This window comes from Falco punctatus (assembly GCF_963210335.1).
Source record: "Falco punctatus genome assembly, chromosome: 10".
Classification (NCBI taxonomy): domain Eukaryota; kingdom Metazoa; phylum Chordata; class Aves; order Falconiformes; family Falconidae; genus Falco; species Falco punctatus.
The window spans coordinates 22,163,176-22,180,850 of record NC_137590.1 but is presented as its reverse complement, the minus strand read 5'-3'; the positions used below and the strand labels follow the sequence as shown (position 1 = coordinate 22,180,850).

The window sequence follows — 17,675 nt, the reverse complement described above, 5'->3', positions numbered from 1 at the left end:
AAGCAAAAAAAAGAAGAAATACTCTTTTCTTAGTATCTTTTATGCTGCAGTCACCAACAGAAAACCAAGGTAAGACATGCAAGGACCATGCACCATATCTAGCAAAATTTCCAGCTGAAGAGTTAGCAGATGGGTGCACTTTAATTACTTCCACAACCATTCTGAAGCCTTCTACTACCTCTTACTAGCAAAGTCTCAATCAAAACCAAATTAAAAAATGAACATCGATTGCCTTCCATCCTGATTTCACCTTAAAAAATCTCCATACACAGCTTAAGAACAGTAAACACTAAGCAGAGGAAAGCTAACCCAGCACAGAAGGCTGCACAGCATAACTCAAAACAACAAACTCATCAGAAATAGCCAGCAGAAATACAGAAGACAAGTAGAGCATCATAACTGTGCAGGGGTCATAACCATAGTAAGATCATAAAGAAACGTCAGTGCCATCTCCCCTCGCCACAAGTGAAACACTCATTCCTGGTTCGAAGTCCCTTAATAATAACCGCCTCGTCTGGAGAGATGAAACATTAATTCAGTAAAGATCAGTTGCATATGAATTCTTCCCCAGTTCCAATCACACAGTGTTTCTAGGATGTTTTTACTGTATCAGGCACAAATTAAAATTCACTTAAATTCTGGTAATAAGGCCCTCTAAGATAGATTCCACTTCATATACTGGACAAGCAAGGCTCATCCCCACCAACATAATTAATGAACATCCCGACATGGCACACAGAACAATGACAATAGCGATCAGCACTTCTGTTATCAGCACTTCACACCCTCCAGCAGTTGAATAGCACTCCAGCACCTAATAAAGCCGGAGTACATTAAATCAAATCTTGTCAATGAGATACTCTGTTACCAAAGCTACAAAGCAGCCAACCTGAAGGATTTCTACCACCTGAGAAAAAAAAATAAAGCACAGAAATGATTGTATTTTCTGAGCTGTTTTACCTACCTTGTCCTTGAAGATATGTGGGTTTTGATAGATGAAGTCACGATAGCTTTCGGTACGCACTTTATCCTATTATTTAAAGAATAAAAAAAAAAGCATTCACTTTTTCTACTTAGGTAAAGCATACTGTTCAAAAATGCTCAAAAAATTGCTTTTTAACTTGGCCTAAAGGTATTTTTGTGGCTACTGCACTTAGAAGGGCTCTGCAATCACAACACTTCCTGTACAATATTCTTTCAGAATTTATTGTCTTTGCAAGTGAAGCCAGTTAAAACCTCTGAAGCAAAAATAAGAAAGCAGCTTACAGTTTCCTGATCTGCTGCACTTGATTTTGGATGTTTCAAAGTTCTTAATACCTCTTTCACCACTTTCCAGGAACAGCAGTAATAGAGCAGCAACACTGCATCAGCTCTACATAGCAACCATGGTAAAAATTCGAGTCATGAGCTCAGAATGTTTTGTATCATTTCATTCTCTGACACTCCTGTGACACACAGATTCCTTCAAAAAAAGTTATGGATCAAATTAACTTTTCCTATTTCTAAACCAACTGCAATTTTGCAAACCTGATAACAAGCTAGTAATTGAAGCTGTACAGCCCATTCTATGAAAGTCTGCTATAATAAACAAACTTAACTGTAATACAACACAACCTGAGAAGCTGGAATGTTTTCAGGTGTTTTAGTTAAACATTTATAGCATCTTAGTATATGAAAGCAAGCAATATAGCTCAATCTACCAGCAAGGTAATCTATTAAAGCATCTATTATTTTAATATGCATCAGGAGGTACACAAATTGAGAGTCAAGTAGAGGTTTTGGCATTGCAACAGCAATTCCAAATACAACTAAATGCAATTCAACTGTTAAAGCAAAGTAAAATAAAAAATTTAAGCCATTTTTATCTAGTAGAGACAAGTCTATAAATAATACTGTATAGTATAAAATCCAACTGCTTATATTTAGTTAGTGATTTTCTACTATGGCAGGTAAGAATTTTTAGAAACAATACAGACACTAAAGAAATTTTCTCTAGTGAGAAAGAACAAAGTCTTTGTTATTATAAAAAAAGACGACCAAACCCAGAGACTGAGAACAAAGGATATGTTCATAAAAATTCTGGGGACAAATTATTTTGAGGCTGGAAAATTCTGAAATTCAGTTTCAAGTTTAGTAGAATTATCACACACAGAGACCCCAAAGAAATATTTAGGGATAACTTCTGATAACTGTGCTTTAAAAGTACACATAACTTAAATGAATAAAAAAAACTGAGGATCCTTTAAAAACATACTGGCTTACGATGATGCTATATTCAGAACAACTATTTTTAGTACTTCACCTCTATTGCAGTATGTAACAGGATTTGCTGAAACAACCAAAAAAAGTTTTTTAAAAAATAAAAGATTTGGAATATTCAGCATCAATCGAGAAAGCAGTCAGCTGCAAAGCTTTCATCCTGCCCACTCACACTGCCTCAGCACTGCCCCAACTTAATCAATACAATTCTAGCTGCTGTCGCTACTATATGCACTGCTGCTCGAGTAAGGCACCATCGCTCACTTCAGGCATCTCTAGCCATTCTCTCACTAGCCATTTCAATGTAATGCTTTTTTTGTTTCGTTTTTAAATAAAATGGTAAGGAAACTTATGAGGATGATAGTCAAGAAATTCTTGAACAACAAAAATAGAGCAAGGGAAACACGAGCCATTTGGCCAGTGTAAAGTAACAATACCGTTCACCCTCTCAAGTGTTTGCAGCAAAAGAAAATCAAATTTAAACTTTACTGTACCACTACCAGGCATAAAGAAAAAAAGGTTTCAAAACTGTCAGAAACAGACTTAAAAATCAGACAGCAAGGCTGCTTCCTTAAAAATTCCAATGTAATTAAAAAAAAGCAAATACCTAGCATATAGGAAAAAACTCAATGCACACATGATAAAAAGCAATTGTTTTCATATGTTTGGAACATTGTCAGAATGCTTTTAAGAAGCCTTTTAAACAACCCCTGAAAACAATACAATATTCTTCTCTACCAATCTCCTTGTTCAGAGATGCAGAATTATTATAAGCTTTACTAGGAAACTGAAAGGTTTTTTCATCCTATAGCATCTCAAATGACACCTTTATATAACTGCAAAACCAAACTTTTATAATTTTTATTTATCTTCAAGACTTAAATTATATTTCTCTAGATTACACATTTTGGAAAACGTACTGCTGCAGACATCTCTGCGCTTCTTTAAAATCCTTCCTCTTCAAACTGACCTCATGCTTATAACTCTTAAAACAGATTCATGCATATTTCTACATTGGGGCGACTAGATTATTTACAAAGCATAAAATCTTATATTCTACCTCTATGGATAAAGTCACTTCAGAACTCCATATTCTATCTCCATATTAGGCAGGAATTTTATTTATTTATGCCTTGAAATGATAAAACTCTCTTTTCTGATTGTCACAACTATGACACTTTCTCCAAAAGGAAGCATTAAGCAATTTTGATTTACATGTCAATTATAAGCTGTAAGGTTTTGTGGTGGGGTTTTTTTTGTTTTGTTGGCTTTTTTTTAAGTTAAAAGCGCACACACAGGTTTGCCTTTGAAGAGTTTTAAGCATTTATTTTTTATCTCATGATATAAAAGGAGCATACAATTTTTCCAGCTGTTCAATGTCACGTTATCAACATGCTGCACTGTACACAAATATCAACAACTTCTGTTTACCTAGTGCAATAGGAAACCACAATATTTGAGAAATGTGTTTGCCTACGGAAAATATAAACTCAAGAAAAATATTCACTGTCTGGACCATGTTTTATCCTTTCTCTTAAGCACCCAGGGAAAAGCTGCTTTTGGCAAAGTAAGGTTGGGGTACAGATACTGTAATATATCTTCAAGCATATCTGTACATTAAATGATTTTATGTTCCTAATGCTTCCTGTAAACAGAATTTATACAAAGGAAACAGAAATGAAAAAAAGATCTCTCAAACCAACACCTAAGAAAAAACTATCGTGTACAGAAAGGGTTAAAAATGCAGCTGCTCTGCAGTATATTTATGGGCACACAGCCCATTTCATTCCATCTTTCCTCTTTAGTCCTACTAAGATGCAGTTGACTTTCTAACCTTTAGCATCTCTTCGTGTATCCCATAATGCCCATAGGAGCCGAAGTAAACACCATCCTCATCCTCCTGAAGGTCTGCAATGGCGCTGGATGACGAGCTGCTCCTGACATCTGCGTTCATCACAAAATCCTGTGCAAATTGTCTGTAATCAATTTGAAATATGCCCTTGAGACATGTTTATGGGACCGTGAAAAAGAGGCGGGGGGAGGGGGGGAGAAGGGGCTTGAAGGGGTGAGGAATCCAGCCTGCACGGGGGCTTGGACAACAATGGGGCTGGATTTAAGCGTGCACATCTTCCCTCTGCCGGCTCCTCCCGGCTGCTGCACTGCCGTTCTCCTTCCCTCACCCTCCTGCAATACCTACTGTCTGCCTTCAGCCAGCAAATACCGGCAGTGCAACATTTGGACTGGGTTTCTCGTTTCAAGGAGGAGTTACCAACGTTGCACTTGCTCGTACAAAAGCTAGTACCGCAGCGGTCAAAACAACACGTGGTTTAGGCTGCGTGATGCACCGAGCACAACAAACAGCCTAAGACTGACAAACCGCACCATTCTGCGTGACTAGCGGAAGGTACAAGACAGCGCTTTGCAGCTGAGGCGTTTGGGTGGAAACAAACCAGAGCTAAATTTCAATTCCTTGAATTTCACAGTGCTTATTTTTCCACTTCCACAGCCTTGCATTCCTAATATGCATGTTCACGTCTCGTTTTTCAAAGCCGTTTTGATGACAAACTACACAAATCAAGGGGTTTATCATGAAAATGCAATTAAAAGTTGGCAAGCAAACAGCTCATACTATCGCCATAATGAAATGAAAAAGCATACATGCTTCAACCAGACAGTATTTCTCCATGGTCTACAGTGCAACGTCAACACCACTTGCATCCTAGATAGCTCCAAGACAGCCAAAGCTGACCTTCAGGAGCCGCCATACTTTCTTAAATAGGAACCTAATTATAGAAGCCGTCGGTAACATCTCATCACCAATACTATCCTTATAGAACAACAAAACCAAAAATACTATTTCAGTCCTGACACCTCAAACACACCTCTGCTTAGCTAGTTTGGATGGGGAAGAGAGGTGGTAAAGGAATTCGTATTAGAAGTTTGTCAATATTAGTCTGTCAATTCATATTGTAAGTTTGTCAATAAGTCTGGATCTTATTTTTAATATTGCTTTTTACCACAGCAGTTTGCATTTTCCTTACCTTTAGATAAGTATCAAAATGATATTAAAACTTACATGAAATAGATACAATTAAGTATAATGAGCCTTCTGTAACATTTAAACCCAATTTAAAATGTAAAATCAGTTAAAAAGGATTCAAGCAGTAGTTCCCCCAGTCGATGAGTGCAGCACAAGTACCAAACAAACTCTAGAGATGTTAAGTAAAACCAAAAGCCGTAATCTCTAACCAGGGGAGATTAAAAAATTCAGGATGTACAAGCCATGCTCTTAAATCTAGGCCTCCAACTACCTGCCTTTGCTTTGTACCCCTTCCAATTCTCATAATTCTACAAGTCTACTCAGTCTAGCAAACTTGGAAAAATGTTTCTGCAAAAATAATTTCATATTCAGCTAGTGAGTATCCTCACACTATTATTCCCAGGCTCAGGAGGCAACAACCTCTAGGGTGCTGCATGACTGATCCTGAACAGGTAGTCATTAAAAAACCTAAAGTGTTTTTTCCACATCTTAGAGATCAGGACCTGCATAATGCAACCACGTTGTAACTCAAGTAAGTTACAGTTCCTTAGTCTCCCAAGAAGGCTCTGCAGATGGGTATAGCATGAGAAACCTCCTGGATCTAGCTTTTTGACTCCAGTGAAGTCAGCTGATAAATACCAGTACAAACCTATTTCCATGACAGAAAACAAAACAGGTTACCACAGATTAAGGTCCTGTACAATATTCTTGCCCCACATCAGACTTCCAAGCTATCTTTATTTCACAGAGGTTTACCTGAAATAAAACATCTATAGATGGTCTCTTTCACTGGAGTAACCTCCAGTAACCAGCACAGATCAGTATCACTATGATTACATACAGCATGTAGACTACTACAATGCAACTGGTTCATCTGTCCATAATTTAAAACTGTGCTACTTCATCAGGTCTATATCTGGCTGTTTTTGCTGCCAGCCAATCCCTGCTGAATTGAAAAGCCTGCACTGATGAAGAAAAATTAAAGGCTCCCTTTTACAACAGCAGACAATTTGATATACTAACCTCAAAAAGAAATCTATACAAGCCTGATTAAAGTTTAGAGAGCTGAAAAGAAATTACTACTGATGACCTGAAAAGATCTTTCTTTTAAATGAAAATAAGCATAAGAATAAGACAAGACAACACACAGGAAAAAAACGCAAGTTTTCCAAGTAGGGTCACAAAACTCTTTCTTATTATCTATGATGAACTAATGCATAATGTACACATATATCAGAAAAGTGCTGTCCACTATAAAGTACAATTTGCAGTAAGCTAAATCCAACTGAAGACAAAACTGTTGGGTTTTGACATGCGTAGTTGTTCACAGCCAATAGGACTGGAATGCATGAATTTATTTTGGTACACTTAGTTACTAATAACATAAAGTATGTACTCTCAAAACATACAATGAGCCCTCAAATCTGTTTCACAAAACAAGGTTTTTGCTGCTTTACATTTCCACAAAAGAACGCAATTATTTTTTGCAATTCACTTAAATACAGTTTCAGTTACTTGATACCCGATCAGTGTGATCTTGACATGACACGTTTGTACAAAATTTCATCCTGTGTGGCCCAGATGAGAAGTTTACATTCCCATTTTATCCAGCATCATCAATCCCTATTTTGAAGACTTCAAGATTTATAAGTAGCATGTACAGCTATGGGGATGTCCTGATTCCTGACTGTGATGCACTGAATAACCTAACTAACAGAACCCGCACTTGAGACTGAAAAGTTGTTTTATTAATTTCATTGAGGGTTTCTGCAAACTGTAAGTTGATCTGCCACTAACAACCACTGTTTGCAGGCATCTCTGAACACACTTAAAGTCCTGTATTTAATGTCAACACCTCTCTCTTCTCCATTGTGTACGTCTTCAACATTTCAATTCATATCTAAAAGGACTAGTAGAAAAAAGTGTTTGAAAAACAAAGAGTGGTCTGAAGCAGAATACATGTTTCCGGGCCATGTGCTTATTTAGTATTCCTTAAGCATACTTTGCTCTTTCAATTTGTGCAGTTTCTATTAATCAGCTACAAGACATTTACTAATCATCTACAAGATAAAAGTCAAACCTGCAGTCCCAAAACAAGTCACGAGTTCACTTCCATAGTTATGTTCTACCTCTCCTTTGAATTCGTATTGGTCCTTAAACATCAACATCTCATCTCACCTAGAACACATCAAATAAAAAACCCCAAAACTTCAGTTTAAACACTTACTTCATTTTTTGAAGATCATCGTGTGCTCTAGCCAAGGCTGCTTCTGCAAGTCTTGCTCTGTGTTCTGCACGTTTTAATTGTTCAAGGAGCACTGTGCTATCATTTAAACCATTACAAGGCAAAATGTTTGCAGGTTCACAAAGGTCTTCTATATCTGATGAAATGGGGAGGAAAAAAAACCACAAACCTATCAGTCACATACTGCTTCAAAGGAGCTCATAAACATATGGTGGCTTCAGTGTTGCCACTTCTCTGTTTGGATGATTTGTACAAGTCTGTTTCACAAGTAGCATCACTGAATTTGATGACTAACTGCAGAATCCAACACCACTCAGTAAAAGCAAGTATGCTAGAAGCAAGCTATAAATTAACCAAGCAAGGCAATCAGGCTTCTTTAAATACCAGTGTTTGCTTATCAATAAAACATTATGTTTAGACTGTCATTAAGTTAATTACAGTCCTATACTCTACTTTTCCAGTTATGTTATTCTGAGGCCAAAAAGAATGCTGATGGTAGAAAGCAAGACGGTATAGAAATTTAACATTTTTTTGAATAATTAGACTAACTCTTAATTTTTAAACTAATTCTTCAGGGTTTTATAAAGCTTTTGAACACACAAAAGTCACAAGAGCATGAGTAGAGTAAATCTAGATGAAACATTGCTTTTTAACTACCAAATCTCAGACTCAGCACTATTTCCCATTCATCTCTTGCTCAATCCAACTGGTGATTTCAATATATGTCAGCAGATTAAAAAAAAGGGTGCTACTGTGTTTTTGGCTATAATAAGAAGTTACTGACAGCTTACTGGGTAAAAGACTTCATTTAAAAAACATATATCTACTCCTTTTAATCGTGGAAGACTATTTGGCCCACGGTACTGAAACAAAGCACAGATACTTAAGATTTCAGAGGTTCAGATCACCCCCGTAACACTTCAGCAACTGTGATGGTGCCTCAAAGCATCTCAAAAGCCTATAGCTTGGGCAAAAAGCACACATTAGGCAGGAGCTGATACAGTGAAATTCCTCAGCTAACCAACCAATGTCTTCTACCATTTTATTTCTGCTATCATGCAGCAGGGCTCACTTAGAACCACTGTAGAAGCAGAATTCTATGCACGTGCAGCATGTTACACCAGGTTGGTCCAAAATAGAACCTGTATAAAAGACCAAGATTATTTTCAACATGGCAGATAACTTGCTCCTTACTTATACATCGTGGTATAACCCCTGCTGGCAAGCAAGTACTACACAGCTGCTCGGGACGGGGAGAATAATCAGGAAAAATATGTAAAACTCAAGTGCTGAGATAAGAACAATAAAAATAAATATGAAAAAATAAAATTATAATAATGAAAAGGAGAGGGAAGGAGAGGAATAAAATCCAAACAGAAGCGAAAAAATAAAAAAAAAGTTACGCACAATACAATTGCTCACCCCCTGGTGACTGATGCCCAGCCAGTCCCTGAGCAGCAATCGGCAGGCCCCAGCCAACTCCCCCGTTTAAAAACTCAGCATGACATTTTCTGGTATGGAATATCCCTTTGGCTAGTTCCATCAGTATGTTACCAAAATCATCCTCACACCAAATCCAAAACACGGCACTGCACCAGCTACCAAGAAGAAAGCCAACTCTGTCCCAGCTAAAACCAGGACATTATAGTATACATTTTTAAATGAATGCATCTGATTTTAAATACCTACATTTAAAAGCTGCATAAATCTTCTAATGAAGCTTAGGTGGAGTGCCTCTTCAACCTGCTTCATTACTACATACAGCATCTCTGCTGTGAACACCGTATCTACAACAAGTTGATGCAGATAACAAGACAGGGCTATGGAAATTTCAGTCATGAAAAACCAACCCAGAGTAAAAATTTCAGAGCATGACTTTGTGTCATGATTTCAGCTAGCATGTGGACCTTCTCATGTATGTAAGCCAACCAAATAATAGTGATGATGCTTCATATGACAAACTCTGTCAATATGACATTCAACCCAGAATTCAGCACAGTCATACTGAAATGTATTTATTTATTTACCAAACTGAAGCAGGAGATCATCTTCTAACACCGGTTTCAAATATTCCTCTCCTTCCCAAGGCAGCGGGCTGCTGAGAGAACTCAAATATGCTCCTGTTGGTTTCTAGACAGAATGGGAAGAGCGTGTAAGCTACGCTTCTTTAAGAACACCAGCCTTTTGTTTTCATTCAAGAAAATAAGGCAAAGATCTGTTCTTCCACCTATTGAAATAAATAGGGTAGCATCAAAGAAGTTTTGTAGCAAAGGGTGAGAAAGCCTACTACTTTTCTTAACTAGCAAGAACAGTGAAGAAATGAGCTTCTGGCTTCCGTCCTGGCTCTGACAGCAAGTACCCTTCTTAGCGTACTGACGCTGCAACCACGGTGACCAGAGAACAGCATCAAACTACGCCTGTGAGCTCGTCTGGGTCCCAAAGCCCAGGGAGCTACAGGATCAAGGAATTCAGTACAAGCAGCAAAGCACAGCAGATAAGACTGACATTGAAAAACACTTTTAGGATTACACTGCTATTAGGAACTAAGTTTAGCCAGATGCTTAACTATCAGACTCATAGCTTACAATAGGGCTAATCAACAAAACCAAGACACGAATCATGCTAAGTATTTTTACACAAACAGCGCTGTAGAGGCAAATGTCAAGAATGCTATATTCTTTCCAGTTTGCATCCAGCCAGTAAATACTTTGTCAGGAAAGGAGAGGTCATGTTGTGGACTTCAGTTTTTCTATTTCTGCATTTACTTTGCATAGCTAGTGATGCCCTATCTATTTGAGGATTCAGGATTTGAAAATTTAAGAAAAAAATATTAATTAAGTAAGATGATATTAAGTCTAAACCTGAACAACCAAAGAACATTATTTCAAAGTCACATAATACAAAAAATATGTCTAGGTCTAACAACTGTAGGTTCCCATCAGCTTTCTTCAATCTGGTGTCATTTTAGCAGAGATTAATTTTAGGTTCTGTGACCTAAGGGAGCAAGTGTAGACCTTACTAACAGCGCAGTAGGGGTCTGGCCAGCTCACATCCCCAGTAAAGAGTCTTTTATACCAACACGCTGGCAAGGACTGAGAAACTTCAGTTATCAAGAAGTGAACCCATTGCTGGAGTAAGACAGCAGAGTCAAAGGCAGAGATGAATTAACAGAACAACATGATACTACATAGCATAGGCTTTTTGCAAGTCTAAACATCCTCTTCTGGAAACAATATAACTCATGTTAATTAAATACATTTAAAATGAAAACAACTTCACATTTAAATAAACCAATTAACAGCTATTTCAATTCCCATGTATTTTATTTCTAGAAATAAGAAAACAAGATTTCATATAGTTACTAAAAATGGGCAAATTGAAAGCACAGCATCTTGATTTCTCATTCTCCAAACACTGATCATAAAAGCAACGTGGCACACCTACCTTTAATCTAATAAAGTTTATTAGTTTAATGTATCCATAAAAATCAAGTCCTGAAAAGAAAGAGAGAGTGCTTGCGTTACAGCAAACCACACACATTTTAAAATTACTTGAATACTAATTACTTGTTCCGCTGGGAAGCTTCTCCTTGGAGTGTACATCATTATCTAGTGCAGTCTTCCTATCTTGAGTTTGCCATGTACATTTCTTTTCTTAGGATACAACTAGGAAATTCTCATCCTCAGGACAAATACATTTGCCGCAGATTAAGAATGGAACACATGCCAACGTGGTTATGAACAAGGATTTCATTCATCTGACAAGTAACTACACCAGGACTTGCTGATATTTTAGGCTGCTGTGCTCCTTTATTCATATTTTCAGCTTTCTACTTACTAAATTTTAAACTTACCCTACTCATCAAGAATACACACCAATATGGGTCTAGAACTGCCACCTTGCTCAGCAGTAACAGTAGTTTAAATATAATTATGTAGCCTTCTCAAGAACGGTGACTCAAAATGTCTTCCATTGGATTTTAGACAGAAACCAGACCAAATCTTACAATTTTACATACAGATTTTTAAATGCCTCACATAATTCCCATCCTCTTCTCGCTCTCCTTTTTAGCATGCACTCTTAAAATAGCAGTTCTCCAACACTGTTTCCATTCACCTGCTTTCCAGTTTTCTTCTATGTGCTATAAGATACGGATTTCAGGCTCAGCAGTTCAGTACTTACCTTACTCTTTCAAAGCCCGCTCCCACTTCACATACATCCTCCTATATGTACCCTTCTTCAGTCACCACCTTGACCTAAATATACGACAGCTTCAAGTGAAAGCCAACCTTAAGCTCCACTTGGAAAGAAGGAAACAGACACTGTAGGGTATGCCTTCCTATGATCACCTGAGGGTAAAAAAGCCAGACTACCAACAGCCGTTTAAAGGACACCAGCCGTATAGCCCAGTTACTTGACCTCTTGGTCTCTGTTAAGCTACTGACCCAACACTACAACTAGTCAGACAGGAGTTCCCAACTGATCAGGTAAGTAGCTCTTACTCCAGCCTGCAGTAGGCTGGCTCAGGTTGATCAAATAGGCAGTGGGGACTCAGCACAAGCCAGCAAAGATCAATCTTACTTTTGTTACTAGTCAAGCGCTTTACCAGTACATAAAGCACATGGGAAACGGTCAATGTAAAGATAACACGTAAGTGTTTTTCTACAATAGCTTATCTTTTTTAATCTTGGAATCTTCAGCTACAACCAGGAAATCAGAAACAAGCTGATCTTCACAATTTTATTTAAACAAAATGCCGATACGCAAATGGAAATGGCAAGTTATGAAAAAAACTTACCATGTTTCTTGACCACATCACAAATACTGAACTGATGCTCTGTTTTGCAGTGAGAGAACACGCATTCGGCAGAACTAAAGAGCCTGTAAGTAACAATTAAATACACAGCATTAACGTGTTTAGAAGCCATAACACTCTTAAGCATTTTACATGCTCTTTTCCAACCCATTAAGCAACACGTTCAGAACACATCATTTTTACCTTTAAGAAACTGCCAACGGGCACCTGTTTACTCTCATGCCTCACACAGAAGCTGCTACCTTGTTTGCAAACTGTTTTGTAGCAACAGGTAACAAACAGAAATTTTGATGGAAAAAACTACAAACGACGTTAACTTTCATGAACTCTTTGAAAGCAACGACAGCATTAAACCTGAAATCTACAGGCCACACATATAGGAGGGGAGCTGGCTAGCTACACCTGCTGCATGAAAATAAAAATTCACAGCGAGTTACTAACGATGGGAGAAGATAACAGAGAACTCGAGAGGAGGATTATCTGCTTTCTGCTTTACTCCCTCCTTTAGTCTGGATGTAACAGACCTCTTTGGCTCTAGAGGCCCTGCACCAGCCCAGGCTGGAGAGCGCTGTTGCACACCACGCGTTACTGCCTCCCCGCGGCGGCCCCTCCCGCAGGCCCGGCCCGGGCCCCGCCCCCTTCCCCGCGGGGCTGCGCGGGTGGGACCGTGCCCCGGGAGGGCCCCGCGTCGGGCGGGGAGCGCAGGGCCAGGGCCAGCACGCCGCGGCAGGGGGGCTGCCCCCGCCGCCCTACCTGTCACAGAAGAGGCAGCGGGTCTGCAGGCCCTCGGCAGCGCCTTCCTCCTCCTCCTCCCAGGCCCCCTCGCCGTCGGACAGCTCGGGCATCTCCTCCTCGGCGGGCGGCCCGCCGGGCCCTGTGGAGGCCACAGCAGCGGACCGTTACTGACCAGCGCAGCTGGGTGGGTGGGGGAAGAGAGACAGGGGAAGGGAGAAAGAGGAGGAGGCGACAGCCGCCCCGGTACTCACCTGCAGAAGCCGCGCCGGCCGCCCGAGAACCCATGGCCCCGCCGCCGCCCCACATGCGCCGCTTCCGGGTGCCCGCCCCGCCCACTACATCAACGCGCAGGGGCGGGCCCGAGGGCGTTAGCGCGCGCCCTGGCGGTTCCCGCCAGCGGCGGCACGTAATCGTTCACACCGCTGTGAGGGGCTGAGGCGGCGCCATCTTGTGGGGGCTGCGCTGAGGGGCACGGCGAGCTCGCAGCGTCCCCGCCGGCCCCTCGCCGAGGCGGCCTCCGCTGTTCATTCGGTGCCCTGCTAGCCTCACAGAAGCGAAAACCAGAGGAATGGTTAAAAGGGTCACACCCTCCGCCAGCCGAAAATATAAGAGATTATTTCTCCTCGGAGCTCAAAATCATAATTTGAGTGCTCGACAGGTGGCTGGCCAGACAGCCAGGTGTCTCTTCCTTCCAAATAGCGTGGTTGCAGTGGGGGAGTTAAAAGAAACGACACATGCGTATCAGCTTTTAAACAAAGTTTAGCCACGGCCTTTTGTAACGGAGGGCCTCATTTGGATGCAGAGGTTAAGAAATGGTTTTAAACAAAAAATATGTAGAAAAACTAAGCTTGAGGGTCATCATCTGAAGAAGGTATTGGTTGCCATTCTAGATGGGTTATCAAATCTCCCTTGTTCTCTTCATTTTGTGCCTGACAGAAGGCCCCATCTCTGCAGAACCAAACAGTGCCTTTCCACAGATTCGCAAGGTGATCCTAAGTGGGATGAGATGGAAAAAATGTCAGAGCCAGAATTTTTCCAATTTGTACCCTCAAAGTACAGACACATTCACATTTGTGCTACTACAAATATTTCCAAAACTACTGAAACAGCTGTTTTGCCTTGAACCTGACTACCTTATGTAACTGCGAGAACAGAGGCCTGCTGTCCATCCTGCAAGCGCTGGCCTGAATCAGATGGCTAAATACCGTGTTCGTGCAGTGTCTTATAACCAAACAAATACAGTTTATTTCCTAATATGACATACATAAGAAATCTATATCTCCTCACTGCTGTTAGATAACTGCATCTGCTTAGGCGTCATACATGAATTAATGTATGTCAAATTAACAAAACAAATGATCCAGCCTTGCAAAGAGTTACAGTCATTTTTAAATAGCATCTTGTACTTTTAGATCAAATCAGGTATTTGTGAGTAAGTTAAAAATAATCCTTTTTTCTTCACCCATTCAGTTAGCAAAGTGAGGGTGCCTCTGACTTGGCACTTCAGGAGATCCAAAGTGTCCTTTAGAAGCCGACAAAAAAACCTCCCCAATCCCCATGCTTTGCTTCACATCACACCATGGTCTCACAATGCATCGAGTGAGTCCCTTTTTCAAAAGAAACTACTAGGCTGCTCCAGGACTGCAGGCCACAGGGCAAAACTGCAGCTGCTGGCCCAAAGTTAAAATCTTGAAGCACCCAGGTACTGGGTTTTCAGCACCAAATATTTTGCTACACTTGCTGTACCACACTACATGCCAGAGCAGACATGGCACTAGTCTCCTCCATTTTCATCTCCAGTCTTGTTTTTCATAAGAAGCTGTTCTACATTAGATTCATTTTACAAAGGCTTAATCTGGAACAGCACTCGGTCTTGGTTGTAGCACTCAGCATAAATGGAGATAGCAAGTGCTGGCTAGTACAAGACAGATAATTGCAGAGGGACCACCAGCATTATCATCATCATCGCAGTTTTTGGTCATTTCTAGAGGGGTGGAACAAAGAGTCAGATTCTAGTCTCATTTTTAGAGTGCAAATTCAGTGGTCTTTGCTGAATATAAAAATAAAGATATTAGAATTGACTGGTAAGAAAAAAAAAAAGGAGGGGGTTGCAGAATGCAAGAAGGAACCCTGAAAGTCTGAGTTTGCTTGTCTGGATTACAATCTCTGATTTCTAATCTGTACTTGTAAACCTGTCCCGTGTAGCTTAATTTTCCCGTTCATTTACCCTCCTATCTCTCCAAGCTAATAAAGATGGCTTTTAAGTATGGTACTAATTAAACAGATTAGGCTTGCCTAGTTATCAGCAAATCCAAAGGGACATGAAAACTCTAAATACAGAAGCTGGTGTTAGAGAAGACCAGAATGACAGATTTGAAAAAGGATCTAAGAGCTACTAAATCAGATACCTTCACAAATTCTTATTCGTGGTTTGCTTTTAAATTCCATATCCATTCAGAATTACTTCTACAGGTAGAACAATATAACACTGATTCTGCAAATGCTACTTGTGGTGTAAACCAATGCGCTGCATGAATTTTTTCCCCTTACATAGTGATTCAGTGCTATTCATTGTATTAGTGCAGAATGCTGGCAAAATGCTGCACACCCTTAGTGTACAGAAGAAATCCAGGCAAGTCAGATGCTTCTGACTTATTCTCCTAAAGCAGGGTCTGGTCCTGTGGAAGAAACAGAAGCAATGTAGAAGGATGAAATACGCTTTTCCTCTACCGTTGTTCAAGCGGCTATTCGCAGAAATAGATTTAACAGCCACAGCTCTGTCAGTAGTGCCTGGGCTGATAGGAGCAAAAGCAGAAACAGCAGCTTCTTTGTGTTTTACTGAAATTCTCCCCCACTGAAGGGGCAAGGGGTCACTGATTGCATAGTCTTTGCTCCATTGCACACCCTTGGCTATTGTTGAGTCCACGCAGAGAGCAACAGACTGAATGTGCCGCACAGACTTGGAACCAAATCTTCTTTTTTATTATTGTGTGAACTAAGATTCTCAATAAATGTAAAGCACCTGTTCATTTGGGTCAGTGTACGTAGCATGTTGGGTGAAGACTGTATGAAATCCTGCAGCAGAAGTGTATAACTGGTAGCTCTTGAAATATGATCATCTTTGTTACCATCTCCTAATCCTTGTAAAGGGATTTGCATGGTACAGGAAGATTTACAATGTAATGGATTACTATTTCATAATCCGGGCCAAGGGGAAGAAACTTCAAATATTTACCATTTTGTACTGCATTTTCAAACTTTTTTTTCCAGATCTGCAAACACAACACTGGGGAGGCTGTTCAATATGGTATCAACATATCGTTTGTGGGCTTTGTTTCATCTGGCTTTCCAAGCCAACTTTACTCTCTACCTGCGTCACTCTTCTGTGACCACAGTGCTTGTCATTATTCAAAAGCAAAGAGAGTACGTTAATAGCAGTTGTGTAGGAAGCAAATGAAACATTTTTTAGCAAACTATTATTAAATGGCTGTGACTTTACCCCATGTAAAATATATTAGAGAATAGAGAAAAAAACCCTTTAAAAATTAATATTAAGAAACCAAATAACTTCTTAATCAGTCATGTAGTTGGATTTACTTTTTTTTCACTTCTAACCACTCAAGGTCACCAATAGAACAGAAAACTGTACAGAACCGTGAAACACAAGACTGAAGACAATTTTTCAAAAGCGTTTTCTATCTAAAAGTCCAAACCATCTGAAATTTTACACTACACTCCTTGGATACTAATCCCAGCTTGCTACATGTGAGTGCCAAGAATGACACTCCCAAAAGCACAGAGTAAGATCGCAAATACCCTGTTACGCGCAGTCCTCCCAGCCCAGCTTGCTGCATTTTTTATTAAATTAATGATGCAAACTCTTTGTAGCAATCTAAAAGCAGATAGTGTTTTTTTCGTTAAGTCTTTCAGATGTGCAGCAATAAGGAGGTTCTCTCAAAGCTGTCACTTCCTAACGTCATGCAGCAATGAAAAGCATAGCTGCAAGTGATGGGTGCAACAGAGAGATGTACACAAGCCACACATTTTGCAGAGGGGCATCACTGCAAGTAAAACATTGTTAATGCCAGTGATCGATCTCCTTACATCTTTATGACCTTCTCAGCTGAAGGGTGAATTTGGACTCCATTAAAATAATTAAGGGCTTGGAAAGATATAAATGAAACATAAATCAGAAAATTTGAGTGCCAGTTAGTGTACAGAGGGAACAAGATATAGTCAAAAAACATTTTCTATTCCTATCACCAGGAAAAATAAGTCATTAAAAGCAGAATTTACAGGCTTAGTCATCACGCTCAGTCAGCTTAAAAGTTTCATACAATGATGGCCATTTTCCCTGTAATGTAATTCTGAACTGACTGAGGTATTTTTTGTCACGGCAAAGCCCAGGAGACCCTGTGTAGGGCTCACCCTGAAGGGAGATTTAGGTTTAAGCCTGAGAGAGAAAGCAAGCCTAGATCTGCAGCTGATAGCTGATGTGAGGCTGGCAGGGGCTGTCAAAGGAAAGCATGGGCTGCAAAACAACTTTTTCATGTGGGCAGGGGCAGGTTGTGGTTGGTTGC

General features: G+C 39.9%; 1 protein-coding gene across 3 annotated transcripts in view; it reads right to left on the bottom strand.

Moving 5' to 3' along the window:
* PRMT3 (protein arginine methyltransferase 3) overlaps positions 1 to 13,462 on the bottom strand; it is a 63,881-nt gene extending 50,419 nt beyond the window's left edge. For all 3 annotated transcript variants that reach the window (XM_080405221.1, XM_080405223.1, XM_080405222.1), the window contains exons 1-8: positions 13,347 to 13,462; positions 13,114 to 13,234; positions 12,343 to 12,425; positions 10,989 to 11,038; positions 9,572 to 9,674; positions 7,527 to 7,680; positions 4,094 to 4,235; positions 965 to 1,030 (exon numbers count right to left, since the gene is read on the bottom strand). In XM_080405221.1, the coding sequence (XP_080261347.1) occupies positions 965 to 1,030; positions 4,094 to 4,235; positions 7,527 to 7,680; positions 9,572 to 9,674; positions 10,989 to 11,038; positions 12,343 to 12,425; positions 13,114 to 13,234; positions 13,347 to 13,401 (774 nt within the window). In that variant the 5' untranslated portion in view covers positions 13,402 to 13,462. The remainder of the gene's footprint in view (positions 1 to 964; positions 1,031 to 4,093; positions 4,236 to 7,526; positions 7,681 to 9,571; positions 9,675 to 10,988; positions 11,039 to 12,342; positions 12,426 to 13,113; positions 13,235 to 13,346) is intronic.
* Positions 13,463 to 17,675: the final 4,213 nt, after the last annotated feature.